This window comes from Rana temporaria, chromosome 3 (genome assembly GCF_905171775.1).
Source record: "Rana temporaria chromosome 3, aRanTem1.1, whole genome shotgun sequence".
Lineage (NCBI taxonomy): Eukaryota > Metazoa > Chordata > Amphibia > Anura > Ranidae > Rana > Rana temporaria.
The window spans coordinates 481,124,812-481,144,230 of NC_053491.1; the positions used below are offsets into that span (position 1 = coordinate 481,124,812).

The following is a 19,419-nucleotide window of genomic DNA, read 5'->3' on the forward strand; positions in this document are numbered from 1 at the left end:
AGTGGTCTTTTATTTTTCAACTGTACATACAGTCACTGCAACTCACAACACACAGTATGGCCGACGCGTTTCGCACTTACAATGAGTGCTTAGCCATGACTAAGCACTCATTGTAAGTGCGAAACGCGTCGGCCATACTGTGTGTTGTGAGTTGCAGTGACTGTATGTACAGTTGAAAAATAAAAGACCACTTGTTTTAAGTGATTTGGAGTGCGGCTGTCCAGTTTTGTTCCTTTCATCTGCTTTCTATTGAAAAGGCTACCTTGTTCTTGAAAAAATGGGGCTGTTTAACATGGGTCTTCCTTGATCAAAGACCTTGATGTCGGATCTCAAAACACCAGGTCATAGCATTGTCAGTTGAGGTTGAATAAAGTGGAACCTTTGTTCAGGTCTCTGATTTATACACATAAGAGTTTGCATACTAATTTCCACCTCCCACTTGAGAGTATAATTCAATCAACCTTTCCTCTGGTCTGGAATCTCCTTGACTGGGTATATTTTATGAATTATGAAAATTATAAAAATGTATATGTATCCATGCCATGACAGTCAATACTTTGTAGAACCTCAAGTCTTTTTGGGGATGTCTCTACCAGCTTTGCACATCTAGAGAGGCACATTTTTGCCCATTCTTCCTTGCAAAATATCTCAAGCTCTGTCAGATTGGATGGAGAGCGTCTGTGATCAGCGATTTTCAAGTATTGCCACACATTTTCAATTGGATTTAGGTCTGGACTTTGACTGGACCACATGACATTCTAACACATGAATATGCTGTGATCTAAACCATTCCATTGTAGCTCTGGCTGTATGTTTAATGTCGTTGTCCTGCTGGGAGGTGGACCTCCGTCCCAGTCTCAAGTCTTTTGCAGTCTCTAATGCCGCGTATAAACACGATCGGATTTTCCGTCGGAAAAACCTTGGATGGTCTTTCCGATGGAATTCCGCTCAAGATTGGCTTGCATACACACAGTCACACAAAAGTTCTCTGAACTTTCGACCGTCAAGAACGCGGTGACATACAACACTTCGACGACTTGAGAAAATTAAGTTCAATGCTTCCGAGCATGCGTCAAATTGTTTCCGAACATGTGTCGGAATTTTTCGACCAGAGCACTTTCTTCCACATGTTTGCTGTGTCCCCCACATGGCTTCTCACAAACTGCAAACAGGACTTCTTATGTCTTTCTTCCACCAATGTCTTTCTTCTTGTCACTCTTCCATAAAGGGCAGATTTGTGGAGAGACGACTAATAGTTGTCCTGTGGACAGATTCTCCCACATGAGCTGTTGATCTCTGCAGCTCCTCCAGAGTTACCATGGACCTCTTGGCTGCTTCTCTGATGAATGCTCTCCTTGCCCGGCCGGTCAGTTTAGGTGGACGGCCATGTCTTGGTAGGTTTGCAGTTGTGCCATACTCTTTCCATTTTCGGATGATGGATTAAACAGAGCTCTGTGAGATGTTCACTCCTGGGTGAAAAGATCATCTTTCATGCGCCACTGGCCTTAAGGGATTGCCCAGGTCATATTATGATGGAGGGTCTACGTTTGATAAATTCTGAGCGGATTCCCTTGAAATTTGGGGACCAGGTCTGGCTCGCTCTCCACGGTAGGCCCATGTGAGGGGGAACTCGAATTGTCGCTCTTTGGACAATCGTGGTTGTCCGAGAGTGGAGTGTCAGGGTGAAGTGGAAACCACGGACCACTTCTTGCTTCAGTGCCCTTTCAATATAGAAGTCTATAAAAAGGTGGGGAAGACTCTGAGTATTCCTTTCTTGCCTAGCATGTTTTTTGCTGAGTGGGTGTATGGAGCATTGCAAGGGATTGGATTTGGACACTCTTGGCTAGATTCAAAGAGATGGCCGCAACTTTGCAGCGGCGTAGCTTAGCGTGTTTAGGCTACGCCGCCGTAAGTTAGCGAGGCAAGTACTTGATTCTCAAAGTACTTGCCTGCTAAGTTACGGCGGCGTAGCCTAAAGCGGGCGGGCGTAAGGGCGCCTAATTCAAATTTGTCTGAGGGGGCGTGTTTTATGATAATGAAGCTTGACCCGACGTGATTGACGTTGTTTTTGAACTGCGCAGGCGCCTACATTTCCCAGTGTGCATTGCGGCTAAGTCCGCCGCACAGGCCTATTGATTTAGACGTGGACGTAAACGACGTAAATCCCTATTCACGGACGACTTACGCAAACGAAATTTCGAAGCGGGAACGGCGGCCATACTTTAACATTACTATTCCATCTATTAGATGGAATAAGTTTAGGCCTGATAATGCATTACGGAAACGGCGTAAATGTACTGCGGCGGCCGGGCGTACGTTTGTGAATAGGCGTATCTACTGATTTACATATTCTATGCCGACCGCAATGGAAGCGCCACCTAGCGGCCAGCCTAAATATTGCAACGTAAGATAGGACGGCGCAAGCCGTCGTATCTTAGATATGTTTAAGCGTATCTCTGTTTGAGAATACACTTAAACATAGGTCGGCGCAGATTCTGAGTTAGGTCGGCGTATCTACTGATACGCCGACCTAACGCTTACTGAATCTAGCTATCTTTTTCTAATCAGCTTAGTAGTCCGATATTACACCTGAAATGCACAGTGTCAGGTATCCCTTCGGCAGAAAGTCCTTCCTGTTCCGGTGGTGGTGGTGTGAGATTCTTGGTGAGGTGGGGAAGATTCAGAGTCTCGAGAAAGACAGATGGCGGCAAACGGTCTGGATAAAGGTGTGGAGGAATATCAGGCCTGTAGCTTCTGTTTGTTGATCTCTGGGTGTTGGGTTCTTTCCCTGTTTTCTCTCTGAACACTCCCTTAGATTTTGAAGGAGAAACATAATTTTGAAGAAAGACTACATACACATGATAATCTATGTTAGTGCTCTGCGCCCCAAACCCGCCCCTTTTTTAAGCCAATTAGAGCCACTAGCTCTAATCATGTGCTTAAAAAAAAACAAACATTGGAATGCATGCGTCCGAAGCCCTGCATGTAGATTAGGGGTCGGACGCATGGAATAGTATCCTTACGTTCCATATGGACAAGCCGCTACTGGTTACAAAGCTTACAGGAGAAGTGACAGCGGCAGTGATTTTGACAAGCGAGTGACTGCTGAGCGTAAGAACCGTCAAGCTTGCACATCCTAAATGGGTGATGTAACGGAATGACCCGTGACAACCAGAGACTTTTGAAGGATGTGGGGTACTCCTGTGCCAGCGTCACTAATGACTCTTGGGTCTAGGGCCATCCTGTGCCCCTTTTGGGCATAGGATGACTGGGAAATATTAATTATAAATTACATGAGATAAGACATTACTGATAAGTCATGTTGCAGGATATCTTGAGATATTACAAGTGGTTATTCTGACCCCACCAGGTCAGTGGAGTGTTTTCATTCAATGTGAGGACACATGCTTTTGAGGTGTTAATTGGGGCTGCTCCTAGACATTCCATTTTGTATGCTAATACTGTTTTATATGTGGAATGTTACTTGTCAAGCTGTAGTAATTACCTCCTCTAAATGCGGAGACGGGACGTCTGGGAGATGACTAATGATTAGCTCAACTGAATGTCATTGTCTAAGAGAAGGTGTATTGAAACCCCCCATTGTGTGATGTGTGGGTGGAGAGTTTCATTGTCCCTGTAATTAACTGTAACTGCATAAAAAGCTGAGAGTGTACCATTAAAGTTCATTTATACATTTTGACTCAGGGAACGGAGCTTGTCTTGTTATTTCTGGGGAATTGATATGGATCGTGTCTGTTGGATTGTGGAGTGTCAAATAAGCTGTCGTGGTTGATGGAATGGGAATATTGTAAACAGTGGTGACCGTTACAGGTGAGGTGCAGTTTGGCATGTTTTTCCTTGGTGCTGGGTGACCTTGTCCCAACACAGGGTGGGGCTATGGCTGCCATCCAGGTCCTCATTGCCTTAGGGTACATGTACCAAAGCAAAGCAAATTTGAAAATTTAATTTGATGGGGAGCAGGTGCAGTCTATTTTTTCCACTGTAGGTGACACCTGACTGCAGTTGGAGGGGAAGTCAAAAGGAACATGGTTCCTCTATGGTTTCCAATTGGATTTGGCCACCCGATGTGACTCTGGCAGCCATCTTGGGTCAGGCAGATCCTAGTTAAGGCCCTGGCTCCCAGGCTTCCCGCACATTTTGTGTGTGGGTAGTGTAGGGGCAGGTCACCTGTCTGACAGTGATTAGTGGTAGGTAGAGGTTCTAGATGAGTAGGGAAAAGATAGGGTTAGGCCGTCCTTCCTGGAAACTTTGCTATTTGTACAGATCTGCAAGGCCACATTCCACCTCTCAAGACAAACGCTGCCAGCACATCCAAGAATTGCTCTGCTACATACCGCTGTTATATTCTGTGAGTGTTCCCTGGCAGGAGCCTTCCCGCAGGGCTTGTTGTGCATTACTCAACTAACATTAATGCAAGTTCTGTTCTCTACTACTGGGCTCTGAGTGTTTCCTGCAGCCACACCACGCTGCACCTCTCCACATGCCTAAAGGAGAAGAGAAAATGTAAAATACTTTAAATAGCTTGATTGTCAGCAATACTGACAGTTAAAAAATGTAAAGTGTAGTTTCTAATACTAGTAAATTACAGCTCTGGAGGCTGGGAATTTCCAACATCTATACCAGACCCCTGTCCTAGATTCCTAGATGAGGGTCTGGTGTAGATCTTAAAAACACAAAAGACAAAATAAAAATCTACATGGGTCCCCCTCAAACATCCATATCAGCCCTATATCTGAGCAGGCCATGAAAGGAAGGGGGGGGCATGCGCCCCTACCCCTCCTGACTAGAGTTTAGCGGACACCTGGATGTTCGGGTTCGGGTCCGAACCCGAACTTAAAAAAAAAAGTTTGGGTTCGGGAACCCGAACCCGAACTCCGAACCCCATTGTAGTCAATGGGACACGGACTTTTAGGGGAAAAAATGCGCGGAGGTCCCCGCAAATTCAATAACCAGACCCTTTAGGTCTGGTATGGATATTAAGGGGAACCCCGCTGTCAATTTAAAAAAAAAAATGACGTGCGGTTCCCCCTAAATATCCATAACCAGACCCTTCAGGTCTGGTATGGATATTAAGGGGAACCCCGCCGTCAATTTAAAACAAAAATGACGTGTGGTTCCCCCTAAATATCCATAACCAGACCCGAAAAAGGAGGGGAAAAAGGCCCCCCCTCTCCTGAACCGCACCAGGCCACAGGCCCTCAACATGGGGAGGATGTCCCCATGTTGATGGGGACAAGGGTCTCATCCCCACAACCCTTGCCCGGTGGTTGTGGGGGTATGCGGGTGGGAGGCTTATCAGAATCTGGAAGACCCCTTTAACAAAGGGGACCCCCAGATCCTGACCCCCCCCCCCTGTGTGAAATGGTAATGGGGTACACTGTACCCCTACCATTTCACGAAGGAAGTGTAAAGTCTTGTAAAAAAAACACACACACACACACACCGTAGAATAAAGTCCTTTATTAATAAAAAAAAAAAGAAAAAAACTCCAGCGGTGATAATCCACTCGTTCCCGGCTTCCTGCTTCAACGTTGTCCTGATCCTGCGACGGCTGCGGGTGATCTCCAGCGATGAGACGATCCTGCGACGGCCGGGTGATCTCGGCTCCAGTGATGAGAAGATCCATCCGGAGCGCAGCATCCCCGACCTCCTCCCATCGCTGGACACAGCCCAGCGAATGAGCGGCTGAAGCTGTGACATTACTTATATAGAGGCGGCAGGGCCACCCGTCACGTGACCCCGCACCCTCTGACGTACCCTCTGCTACGTCACTGGGGAAGCCCAGAGTCTTCCCTCTTCATGGGCTTCCCCAGTGACGTAGCAGAGGGTACGTCAGAGGGTGCGGGGTCACGTGACGGGTGGCCCTGCCTCCTCTATATAAGTAATGTCACAGCTTCAGCGCGTCATTCGCTGGGCTGTGTCCAGCGGTGAGAGGAGGTCGGGGATGCTGCGCTCCGGATGGATCTTCTCATCGCTGGAGCGGAGATCACCCGTCGCTGGATCTTTTCATCGCTGGAGATCACCCGCAGCCGTCGCAGGATCAGGACAACGCAGGAAGCCGGAAACGAGTGGATTATCACCGCTGGAGTTTTTTTTATTTATTTTTTTATTAATAAAGGACTTTATTCTACGGTGTGTGTGTGTTTTTTTTACAAGACTTTACACTTCCTTCGTGAAATGGTAGGGGTACAGTGTACCCCATTACCATTTCACACAGGGGGGGGTCAGGATCTGGGGGTCCCCTTTGTTTTTGTTTTTTTGTTTTTTTTTCTCACTTCAGACTTCAACCTTATAGAGTGTGCGTTTATACGCTCATGTTCCGTTTGCCAGCCCTTAGCGCCTCTAATCTGGTTTCGCATCATTAGTGTGGTCATTTTTCTTAAGTTGCTTTTTCTCGGGGTCCCCTTTGTTAAAGGGGTCTTCCAGATTCTGATAAGCCCCCCGCCCGCAGACCCCCACAACCACCGGGCAAGGGTTGTGGGGATGATACCCTTGTCCCCATCAACATGGGGACATCCTCCCCATGTTGAGGGCATGTGGCCTGGTGCGGTTCAGGAGAGGGGGGGACGCACTCTGTCCCCCCCTCTTTTCTGCGGCCGGCCAGGTCAACGTGCTCGGATAACGGGTCTGGTTATGGATATTTAGGGGGAACCGCACGTAATTTTTGTTTTAAATTGACAGCGGGGTTCCCCTTAATATCCATACCAGACCTGAAGGGTCTGGTTATGGATATTTAGGGGGAACCGCACATCATTTATTTTTTTTTAATTGATGGCGGGGTTCCCCTTAATATCCATACCAGACCTAAAGGGTCTGGTTATTGAATTTGCGTGGGACCTCCGAGCATTTTTTTTTTTTCCCGAACTCCGATCCCGGACCCGAACTTTTTGCAATTATTCGGGTTCGGGAAAAACCCAATTCCGTACCGAACCCGAACTTTACAGTTCGGGTTCGCTCAACCCTACTCCTGACCCATACCAGGTCACATCCCCCTTAACATGGGGAGGGTATTTTGCCAGAAGGGACATTCCCGGCATAGCGCCTTGTCCCCATATTATTATCATTATGATTATTATACACGATGTATATAGCGCCAACAGTTTAAGCAGCACTTTACAATGTAGAGGGTGGGCAGCACAATTACAGTACAGTTCAATACAGAAGGTACATGAGGGCCCGGCTCGTAGAGCTTACAGTGTAAAGGGAGGGGGTGGTGGTACAAAAGGTAATAGTTGCAGAGAATGATTTAATGGGACGGTGGCTCAGGGACAGTCGTTAGGTGGGTGTGGGGTAGGCGTCAATGAATAAATGAGTTTTCAGGGATCTCCTAAAGGGTAGGGGCTGATCAGACATACTGGGGTAGGGAGTTCCAGAGGATGGGAGAGGCTTTGGGGAAGGCCTGAAGGCGAGCATCGGAGGAGGTTTACAAGGGAGCTAGAGAGCAGGAGGTCCTGGGAGGAGCGGAGGGGACGATTTGGACGATATCTGCAGATGAGGTTGGTTATGTAGATGGGGCGATGTTGTGAATGGCCTTGTATGTTGTGGTTAGCATTTTGAAGTTTACACGTGGGGTAGGGAAAGCCAGTGAAGGGATTGGCAGAGAGGAGCAGCAGTCACGGAACGGTTAATGAGGTGTATTAGTCTAGCAGCAGAATTCATAATAGACTGAAGGGGGGTATCCTTCATAAGGGTAAGCCATTAACTGGTTGCCGACCAGCCGCCGTAGTTTTACGGCGGCAGGTCAGCTCCCATGCGTGAGAACCCGTAGCTATACGTCGGCTCTCGCACAGGCCACTAGGGGCGCGTGCGCGCCGCCGGAGGCCCGCACGCGCCCCCGCTCTCCCCCGACTCCAGTGCGCGTGCCCCGTAAACACACAGCTCCCGGTCCTGTCAGGGAGAGAAATGCTGATCTTCTGTTCATACGATGTATGAACAGAAGATCGGTCATTTCCCCATGTCACTCCACCCCCCCTACAGTTAGAACACACCCAGGTAACATACTTAACCCCTTCCCCGCCCCCTAGTGTTAACCCCTTCACTGCCAGTGGCATTTTTATAGTAATCCAATGCATTTTTATAGCACTGATCGCTATAAAAATGCCAATGGTCCCCAAAATGTGTCAAAAGTGTCCGAAGTGTCCGCCATAATGTTGCCACCTTTATTAGTAAAAAAATATATTAATAAAAATGCCATAAAAATACCCCCTATTTTGTAAACGCTATAACTTTTGCGCAAACCAATCAATAAAGGCTTATTGCGATTTTTATTTACGAAAAATATGTAGAAGAATACGTATCGGCCTAAACTGAGGAAAAAAAAAGTTTTTTTTATATATTTTTGGGGGATATTTATTATAGCAAAAAGTAAAAAATATTCATTTTTTTTTAAAATTGTCGCTCTATCTTTGTTTATAGCGCAAAAACTAAAAACCGCAGAGGTGATCAGATACCACCAAAAGAAAGCTCTATTTGTGGGGAAAAAAGGACGCCAATTTTGTTTGGGAGCCACGTCGCACGCCCACGCAATTGTCAGTTAAAGCGACGCAGTGCCGAATCGCAAAAGTGCTCTGGTCTTTGACCAGCAATATGGTCCAGGGGTTAAGTGGTTAAAGAGAGAGTTGCAGTAATCAAGACAGGAAATAATCGAGGAGTGAATAAGTTGGTTTGTGGTGTCGTTAGTCAGGAAGGGTCGAATTCTGGAGATGTTGCGGAGGTTAAGGCGGCAGGATTTAGCCAGTGATTGGATGTGGGGGCTGTAGGAGAGGTCAGAGTCAAGGATTACACCCAGCAGCCTGGTATGTGTTACGGGACCAATGGTTGTGTTGTTGATATTAATGGTAAAGTCATGGAGGAGAGGGGGGAGTCATGTATTTTAAAAAATCGTGACTCGGTTTGCATGTGTTGTCTCGCAAAGCGAGCACGATTTAAGCTAAAGCGGTGTGCAGTACCGCTTTTAGCCTGAGGTGGGGGGGGGGCGCCGGAGCTAAGCAGAACCGAACATCGCTGATTGCAGCCAATCGGCGCCGTTCTGAAATGCACGAAAATACCAGGTAGGAAGTCTTTCCGAGGTTTGCCAAGGTCAGCCGAGGCTCTCCGGCACCCCCCGCCTCTGGCCACATGCGGTATTGCATCCCATTAAAGTCAATGCTTAACAAATTATTTTAGTTTCCATTGACTTCAATGGGGAAACTCACTTTGATTTGCGAGTACTTTGAATTATGAGCATTCTCCTGGAACGGATTGTGCTTGTAATCTGAGGTTCCACTGTATGGGTATGGAGTAATGGCCATTGGTTTTAGCATTTAGTAGGTCACTGGTAAGGATGAGCCGGACACCCCCCTGTTCGGTTTGCATCAGAACTTGCGAACACACCAAATGTTCGTGTAAACTTTAGAACCCCGTTAAAGTCTATGGGACTCGAACATTTGAAATCTAAAGTGTTCATTTTAAAGGCTAATATGCAAGTTATTGTCCTAAAAAGTGTTTGGGAACCTGGGTCCTGTCCCAGGAAACACGTATCAATGCAAAAAAAAGTTTTAAAAACGGATGTTTTTTCAGGAGCAGTGAATTTAATAATGCTAAAAGTGAAACAATTAAAGTGTAATATTACTTTAAATTTCGTACCTAGGGGGGGTGTAAAGTCAGCACGTGAAAAAGCGTATGTTTCCCGTACATAGAACTGTCCCTGCACAAAGTATCATTTCTGAAAGAAAAAAAGGCATTTAAAACCGGCTTTGCGGCTCTAATGAATTGTCAGCTCTGGCAATTTCAGAGATGATTCATTCATAAAAAATAAAAATAAAAAAGCTGGGGGTCCCCCCAAATTCCATTAACAGGCCCTTCAGGTCTGATATGGATATTAAGGGGAACCCCGCCTTCAATTTAAAAAAAAAATTACATGGTGTTCCCCCCAAATATCCAGGTCTGGTGTGGATTTTAAGGGGAACTCCACCCCAAATTTAAAAAAAAATTGGAATTTGGGGGGACCCCCAGCTTTTTTATTTTTATTTTTTATGAATGAATCATCTCTGAATTGCCAGAGCCGACAATTCATTAGAGCCGCAAAGCCAGTTTTAAATGCCTTTTTTTCTTTCAGAAATTACACTTTTGTGCAGGAACAGTTCTATGTACGGGAAACATGCGCTTTTTCACATGCTGACTTTACACCCCCCCTAGGTACGAAATTTAAAGTAATATTACACTTTTATTGTTTCACTTTTAGCATTATTAAATTCACTGCTCCTGAAAAAACTGCCGTTTTTAAAACTTTTTTTTGCATTGATACGTGTTTCCTGGGACAGGACCCAGGTCCCCAAACACTTTTTAGGACAATAAATTGCATATTAGCCTTTAAAATGAACACTTTTCGATTTCTCCCATAGACTTTAACAGGGTGTTCCGCGGCTTTTCAAATTTGCCGCGAACACCCCTAATTGTTCGTTGTTTGCCGAACAGGCGAACAGGCAATGTTCGAGTCGAACATGAGTTCGACTCGAACTCGAAGCTCATCCTTAGTCACTGGTGAGTTTTAGTAAGGCAGATTCAGTAGAATGTTGCTGAGGACAAGTACATATTGCCCACAACCCCAGCCAGGTACTTGTGGGGGTATGGAAGTTATCAGGGGCTTATCAGAATCTAAAAGCCCCTAAAAAATAAGGGGGCCCACAGATACTTCCCTAGGTAAAAGTGTAAGGAGTGCATAGTACTAGGGTGCCCACGTGTCCCGGATTGCCCGGGATTATCCCGTAATTGACATCTTTGTCCCTGGTCCTGGGTATACAGTGTCCCGGAATCGCCCCCTTGGCCGATCTGATGCCCCCTAAAAATTGCTGCCGCATTGCCGCTGTCCCTCACTGCCCGCTGTGCTAGTTCTGTCCGAGACTGCTTCATTTCCCCCCAGACGCTGCCTGGCTCACTGCCAAAACTAATGGTTGCTAGGCATGGCCCGACTGGCGTATAACAACCACTGACGTCAAGACGAGGAGGAGAGTGGAGCCCCAGCATTCTGAGTGAGCCGGTGGAGGATTCCGCCTCGCGCCTATGCTCCGCCCACAACTCCGCCTCTTCCCTGGTGGCTGTTCCTGCGCTGGAAGAAAGGTAAGCGAAATGCTCCCTGCACTGCCCTGACTGTGAGACTGAGTAACTCATGGTCACTCTGCACCATCCCATACACTGCACCCCTCCAGTCATGCTGTACATTATACTGCCCTCCACTACCACCCCCTCCCAACATACTGCCCTCCACTGCCACCCCTCCTATTATACTGCCCTCCACTGCCACCCCTCCTATTATACTGCCCTCCACTGTAGGATGACCAGACATCCCCGGTTTCCGGGGATAGTCCCCGGATTGAGGACACTGTCCCCGGACCAAGTCCGTCCCCGGATTGGATTTGAACAAGGGCTGGGGCAGTGCAGAATTAAAAAAAAAATCTGAATAACACACCCCTGCTCTGCCGCTTCTACTAGCTTAGGGGGGTGTATTTATTTCCATTATCTGTGCCCCTTGCTGATGATCATGTGCTGGTCGGAGTGGAGGGAATATTTCACCTGCATGCCCATTCAGCTCCGCTCGCATATTCCTCTGCCTTGGGTCAAGTCCCGGCCAGCCACCTGCCTGCTTATCTCTTTGCCTTCCTGGGCAAAGTGATCTTCCTCCGCTCCCTACCCAGTAGTAGCCAGGGCCCGGAGAGTGAGACTTGAGAGGCTGTGAGGAGGGCGATGGGCAGAAAGTCGCTGATTGCCGCCATTACTAGAAAAAAAAAATATGTCCCCGGATTTAATTTTAAACACCTGGTCACCTTACTCCACTGCCACCTCTCCTATTATACTGCCCTCCACTGCCACCCCTCTTATTATACTGCCCTCCACTGCCAACCCCCCTATTATACTGCCCTCCACTACCACCCCCTCCCATCATACTGCCCCCTCCCATTATACCGCCCTCCACTGCCACCCCTCCTATTATACTGCCCTCCAATAACCCCCCCTATTATACTGCCCTCCACTACCACCCCCTCCAATCATACTGCCCCCTCCCATTATACCGCCCTCCACTGACACCCCTTCTATTATACTGCCCTCCACTAACCCCCGCCCCAATTTACTGCCCTCCACTACCACCCCTCCCATCATACTGCCCTCCACTAACCCCCTTTCCATTATACTGCCCTCCACTACCACTACAGCTTGGAAACGCCTACTCCCGCGGGAGAAGTACATGGAAGCCGAATTGCAAATATAGATTATAAGGTATGTGCAGCCTAAAAAAAAAAAATGCCAATTGTACATGTTAGAAGTATAAAGAATTTAGTCTGATATTGATGTTATTTGGGTGAACCTCCGCTTTAAGGAGGCCTGCCACCTGCCAATCCTAGTTGGGTATTGGTCAGGGCTCCTTAACACACCACCAGACAACTCCGCCTCTCCTCCCCTCCTCTGCTTCCAGAATCTTCTGGAGGCCAGAGGGAGGTAACCAAGAAGTGACACTGCCTGTAAGTCACCAGCCTACACTAAACCACTCCCAGCCCCCAGATCAAAACAAACAGGCCTAGCTTTCAGCTAGGGCCTGCCTACATTTACCTGCACTGGCCAAAAAAACTAACTCTAGCACCTACCTAAGGTAGAGGGTGCTACACTTGGGGAGCCACAGTCCTGTATGAATAATGTGTCCAGGTTTCAGGTGAACAGGAACCCAAAACCGAGACTGTCTGGGTGAATCCCAGACAGGTGGCAACCCTAAGTGGAAGTGCTGTTACTATCCTCATGTTCCAGCCTTGGAGTAATACTGATGGCCTAGTGCTGAGGTCTTTTGTGTTATGTGTGTTGTGTGATGCCGTTTAATGTTTTATATGTTTCTTTTTGTTTGTTTCTGCAAAATTATTAAAAATATATATTTTCAAAAACAGAGATGTCACATGAACATTGAAGGAAGTTTAAAAAAAAAATTCAACCACATTGCACAAAAGATGAGCAAGCAAAGCCCCCCTTACTGAATAATGGAGAGTTCCATACCTCACCACCACCATTTTCAAGCTAATTAACATCCACAATAATAAACCCAATTAGTTTTTTTTCTTGTTTTTTTTTAATAAAACAAATAGATTAATACATTTGAACACATAATTTAAAAAAAAGTTGTGATAGTTGTGAAAAATTTAAATGGAGTACAGTGCCCATGTCATTTAGAGATCCAGCAAACTAGCCCTATATTGGATTTGCTACTTGCTTAGTCAACTATCACCATTAAAAAGAAACAATATGGGGCTCATAAGGACCTTCCAAATCGCCTTACCATAAATAATTATAATATTCTAAAAAAATAAAACCATTATTTAGCCTCCAACATCCAGTCAGGTGTGTTTTAGTCCTTGTGTTGAGGAATCATTTTTTTCCCCTTTGTAAAAGTTATTCGTCTGTCTGCCAGCTTGGTGTGACATTGAGCATTCGCTGTTCTGTAGTTCCCGCCATATTCGTGCCATGAACTCCGCATTAATACCATGGACCACCAGGGCTTCTTTGTACTTACACACATCGTACTTTAATCCTTTCACATAGAAGCGGCTGTCATGCCGAAAGGATAGGTTGGCCGCCACAGTGAGAAATCCAAAATATACGTCATCCAATGGGAAAACAGGGAGTAGAAGGGAGGCGTTGTACAGGCCGGTCACTGAGGCTCCTGGGAACAGAAAACCGCCACCGGAGACAAAAGCTGGATAATGTTGCTGAGGGTACAGAGTCTTTGTGATGCTGTATTTGGTCTGACGCAGGACTGGTGGCCTATGATAGTGAAAACCATGAACTGTATCTGGGGATCCATATTCTGTAATATACTGTACAATCACGTCTGGGTTCACAAATTCATCATCGTCAACTGTAGGGAGGAAAGAGTCACTTATTACGTATGAAGATCATTAACGATATTATCAATCTATCTACAGTATATATCTAGAATGCAGAGACCTTATACTGTATTTTATGAATAAAAATATCCCCTCCGCTCTTGTGTATTACCATATCTCTGCAAGCTCCCCCCCACCCTACTATCATGTGTGATTGCATCTCTGCATCCCCTCACTTTCTCTGTTCTGTGTGACTGAGAGAGGCTGAAGATGCATAGACACTTAGGAGAGGAGAGGGGTGAGTGGCTGCAGAGACATAGACACACAGGAGAGGAGAGGGGTGAGAGGCTGCAGAGACATAGACACACAGGAGAGGAGAGGGGTGAGAGGCTGCAGAGACATAGACACACAGGAGAGGAGAGGGGTGAGAGGCTGCAGAGACATAGACACACGGGAGAAGAGAGGGGTGAGAGGCTGCAGAGACATAGAGACACAGGAGAAGAGAGGGGTGAGAGGATGCAGAGACATAGACACACAGGAGAGGAGAGGGGTGAGAGGCTGCAGAGACATAGACACACAGGAGAGGAGGGGGGTGAGAGGCTGCAGAGACATAGACACACAGGAGAGGAGGGGGGTGAGAGGCTGCAGAAACATAGACACACAGGAGAGGAGAGGGGTGAGAGGCTGCAGAGACATAGACACACAGGAGAGGAGAGGGGTGAGAGGCTGCAGAGACATAGACACACAGGAGAGGGGGTGAGAGGCTGCAGAGACATAGACACAAAGGAGAGGAGGGGGTTAGAGGCTGCAGAGACATAGACACACAGGAGAGGAGAGGGGGTGAGAGGCTGCAGAGACATAGACACACAGGATAGGAGAGGGGTGAGAGACTGCATAGATATAGACACACAGGAGAGGGGTGAGAGGCTGCAGAGACATAGACACACAGGAGAGGAGAGGGGTAAGAGGCTGCAGAGACATAGACACACAGTAGAGGTGAGGGGGTGAGAGGCTGCAGAGACATAGACACAAAGGAGAGGAGGGGGTGAGAGGTTGCAGAGACATAGACACACAGGAGAGGGTTGAGAGGCTGCAGAGACATAGACACACAGGAGAGGAGAGGGGTGAGAGGCTGCAGAGACATAGACACACAGGAGAGGAGGGGGGTGAGAGGCTGCTCCCGCATCCTCCAGGGATATGTAATGAGGTAATCCCAGGAGGCCGAGTGAGCAGAACATGTTATTCTCACCAAAGTGAGAACAGCAGCATGGGGCAGGGCCAGCAAATGAGAAAAAAAGCAAAAAAATATGCATATCATCGATTTATATTGTGGGGGAGAGGGGCAGGGGAAAGGGCGGGGAGGAGTTTAAAAACCTTCAGTCGCTCAGTAGAGTGAATGTCCACTTTAATAAGCAGTAAAATATATTTAAAACAAGCTGTCATTGACCTCCCTGGTTGCTTGTAATGTGAAGTTATTCCAAGGTCGTAACAAAGATTCTAAGTTTGGTTTCATTTGGTGTCTAACAGCATGGAAATACCAACTGTGTAGAGTAGAAGTGTACAGGACTGGCAGGGTGCCAACATTCTGCTTCCATAAAAAAAGTAATAGCAATAGAGCTAAGATTTCAGTGCCTCTGTTGTGAATTTTGAGGATGAATTTCTCCACAATGCCCATAATTCCAGAATTGAATGAGAAGTTGTTTTGAAGTGCCTGTTCGGAATATGTAAATATTTTAGTTTTTCCTAGTCTGGGCGCTCCTCTCTTACCTTTAAAAATGTGATCCACTTGAGGTGACTTCAGATACAGCCACTCCAAGAAGCAGCGTTCTTTCAAGGACAAGTTATGGTGTCCTTCGGTCATGTCCCATTGTAGAATGTCACCGTACTCTTGGCTCTCATATTTGGCCATTTCCATATGTCCTTTCACACCCGTCTTTCCCAACAAGAATATCGGTTTAATTCTGTATCCGTTGATCTCTCTCTCTTTAGCCCAAGTCCTCCGCAGCACTGATCTCATTGCCCCAGTACTGGGTTGGGATTTCACCGCCAGGATCAGAAGTTTTTGGTTGGTTGCTCCTTGTTCCTCTTTGTTTGGCTCCTGGATGAGTGTGCAATTGTAACTCTGTAGTTGGGGGAACTCCGCCTCAAACCTCGTTAGGTTCAGATGATAAGTGTGAGTGCCACTCGACAGGGTTACTGATTGTCTCATTATAGGGAGCGGCGTTCTGGATGGTGTTGGGGCAAAGCGCATAGTTCGGGGGATGTCTCTGGTGTTCATGGACCATCTCAACATCAGAAAAGTCACGATGGAGAACAAGGAGGCGTTTATGAGGATTCCTTTACGTTTCATTGTGCCCTGGATAGAGACAGCAAGAATTTTAATACAATAATTAAAAAAAAATGCTTTATTTATTCATACGTGTCCTCTTTTTTTCTTTATTTCATTGTTTTTACATTTCTCTCAACAGCTGTTTAATCCTCAATTGAATGTTCAATTTAAATCAGTCATATATCTCAGTCGGTTTTCTTCAGAAATAGCCACAGCCTGAGTAGAAAGGCCAGCATGGTACAGAGAAGGAGCCTTGCTCTATGTGTGGAAGCAGTGGTCTCTCTGGAGAAGTCTGACACATTCCCCTTCTGGGTCAGAGCTAGTGTTCTCCAATCAGCACGGGGCTATAGGTTGGACTTATGCCCTGTACACAGGACCGTTTTTTTCCGTCTGAATAAACTCGGATGGTTTTTCCGACGAAATTCTCTATCTAAGTCCGTCTGAAAAATTCCGAAGGGGCGTACACACCGTCAAAATATCTGATGAAAAGCTCCCATCTAACTTTTTCCATAGGAAATTCTGACCGTGTGTACGCGTCTGTAACGGAATGGCCCATGATACCCTGAGACTTTTGAAGGAATGCGGAGTACTCCTGTGCCAGCTTCACCAATGAATATTGGGTCTAGGGTGATCATCCTATGTCCAATAGGGGCATAGGATGACTGAGAAATTCTATCTCGGATTACATGAGATGGGACAGTAATGATAATTCATGTATTGACGGATAGTTGTTAATTCTGACCACAACAGGTCAATAGGAGAGTGTATCCTTCAATGTGGAACATAGACTGTTGAGGTGCTAATTAAGTCTGCTACTGTTAAGATGTTACTTGATGTTAATCACCTCCAGCTACCTGACTGTAGTGATGAAAGCTTGCTGTGATTGCATTCTATTGTCTATTGTGTTAATTAAGCCTGGCTCCCAAGATATTTCATGGTGCTATGCTAACTAACCCTGTATTGTGTGAAAGTTCTTTTGATGATAATATGTGATGAGAATTAACACAATCTAAAAGGTCAGATGTCTGACTTATGTTCACTAAAGGAATGTGTATTGTGTATCAGGTAAGAATAGCTTATCGCGGAGTCATAACATCTGGGTAACGATTAGTAATTATTTCATGTAGATTATCTGAATGTCATTATCTAAAGGAATGTGTATTGTTGTGGGTGGAGTTGAGTCATTGTCCATATTTGGTTGCTAACTGTATGAGAAGAGCTGAGTTTACCATTAAAGTATTCATTCGTTTGGAACCAGAGAACAGAGCTTGTGTCTCGTTATTCTGGGAAAATCCATATGGATCGTGTCTGCTGAATTGTGGAGTGTCGGATAAGCTGTCTTTGGTTGGTGGAATGGAATATCGTAAACGGTGTTAACCCCTAACCGTTACAGCAGCATAAGTAGGGAGTGTGTTGGACATCTGTAGAGAGACCATTAACTTCCACACATCGAGCAAGAGTCCTTCTCTGCGGGATGCTGGCAGGGAACACGCTCTTCTACTCACGTTGTGACTGCTCTCCTAAGAAAGTCATCTAAAAAATTGTGTTCATTTTTGTTTTGATGCACCTGGAATGCATTAAGATGCAGAGGAGTAGCTTGAAGCTTATGGGCCCGATGCAAAAGTTGATCTGGAATCCGCCCACTACCACCCACAGCTTCCATCACGCGCCAATACGTGCCAACGCATGCCAAAATACTGCCATCACATGCAGTGGCGATCCTGACCTCCTTGGGGCCCTAAGCAAAATGACATGTCACATTAAAGTTGAGAAGCAGGGGGGGGGGCACTGCCGACAGTGACATGTGACTTTAAAGTTGAGAGGCGGGGGGAGGGGGTGTTCTGCTGTTGGAAATTACATCTTACATTAAAGTGAGGAAGCGGGGGGTGCCGACTTCTTACCTCTTCTCCCATGCAGCCAGCAAGTTGAGAAGCGGGGTGAGGGGCCGAAAATGACTTCTCACCAGGCGGGGCCTGTAGTAAAATTTGGGGGGCCTCCACAGCTTTGCGGGGCCCTAAGCGGCTTGCATAGTGAGCCTATAGGGCGGATTGGCCCCGATCACATGCCTAGATTCTGCCATTGCGTGCCAAATACTGCCATCATGTGCCAAATACTGCCATCACGCGCCAATATACTTCATCTGGCTTGATGTCCGCCGGCGGCCCTTGATCGCCTTGTACACAGGCAGAACGGGGAACTGCCTATGTAAACAATGCATTTCCCCGTTCTGCCTAGTGACATGACAGGGATCTACTACTCCCAGTGATCGGGATCAGTGATCTCTGTCATGTCCCTGGCAGCCCATCCCCCCCAAAGTTGACCCCCTTCATCGCCCCTTAGTGTTAACTCCTTCCCTGCCAGTGTCATTCATAGATTGATCAGTACATTTTTATAGCACTGAGCAATGTAATAATGTCACTGGTCCCCAAAAAGTGTAATTTGGAGTCAGATTTATCCGGGAGTGACGTCATCGGGGCCCCGGCCAATCACATCGCTGGAGCCCGCGATACCCAGAAGTAATGTCGGCAGCCGGTGCTGTGTACAGGCACCGCAATGGGGGCTTCGATCTCCTAAACTTCTCCTAAACTTGCACAGTTTAGAAGATATTCACTGTATATGCATGTTTCTGCGTCATTGGCACATGCGCACCCACCGAAGAGACAGCTCCTACGTGACGTTTCTTCAGCTAGTGTGCCGTTACCGCCAGCTCCCGCATGCAACCAATCACAGCGCCAGAGCCCGCGATAACCGGAAGTAACTCCGGGAGACATGTCGCCGGCCAAAGCGGTGTTCCGGTACCTCTGCAGAGGCTTCGATCTGAGGTAAGTATATCATTATGAGCTAGTATGCAATGCACACTAGCTCATTATGCCTTTGTCTTGCAGGTATTTTTTTTTTTTGTTGTCCCCGTGGGGGTTTACAACCACTTAAACCACTTCCGGACCGCAGCACGAATATATACATTGGCACTTGAAGAGGGATATCTCTGTTATGGCAGCAGCTAACTACCATGACCCCGGTATCCTCATCTTCAGCCGGCGGTCCGGTTTCCGATAATGGTGTTCTGCGGTGGATTGGCCACAAAATCACTTTTATCGGCTGCGGGAGAGGGCCTCACCCCCCTCCCGCTGCTCTCCCATGCTCTCCGCCGCTTACCGGAGCCATCGGTAGTGGCGGAGGCAATCGGGTCCTTCTCCTTCCTGGATATGGAGACGAGTGAGGGGGAAG

General features: G+C 46.9%; 1 protein-coding gene across 2 annotated transcripts in view; it reads right to left on the reverse strand.

Annotated features, from left to right (window-relative positions):
* Nucleotides 1-19,419, reverse strand: part of LOC120933672 (beta-1,3-galactosyltransferase 5-like) — a 230,388-nt gene that overhangs the window by 197,904 nt on the left and 13,065 nt on the right. Inside the window, exons 2-3 of one of the 2 annotated variants that reach the window (XM_040347008.1) lie at nt 15,630-16,218; nt 13,095-13,894 (exon numbers count right to left, since the gene is read on the reverse strand). The exons of the other annotated variant lie outside the window; for it this stretch is intronic. Of the exons in view, the coding sequence (XP_040202942.1) occupies nt 13,374-13,894; nt 15,630-16,218 (1,110 nt within the window). The 3' untranslated portion in view covers nt 13,095-13,373. Of the gene's footprint in view, nt 1-13,094; nt 13,895-15,629; nt 16,219-19,419 lie in introns of those variants that run through there. 2 annotated transcript variants of the gene reach the window in all.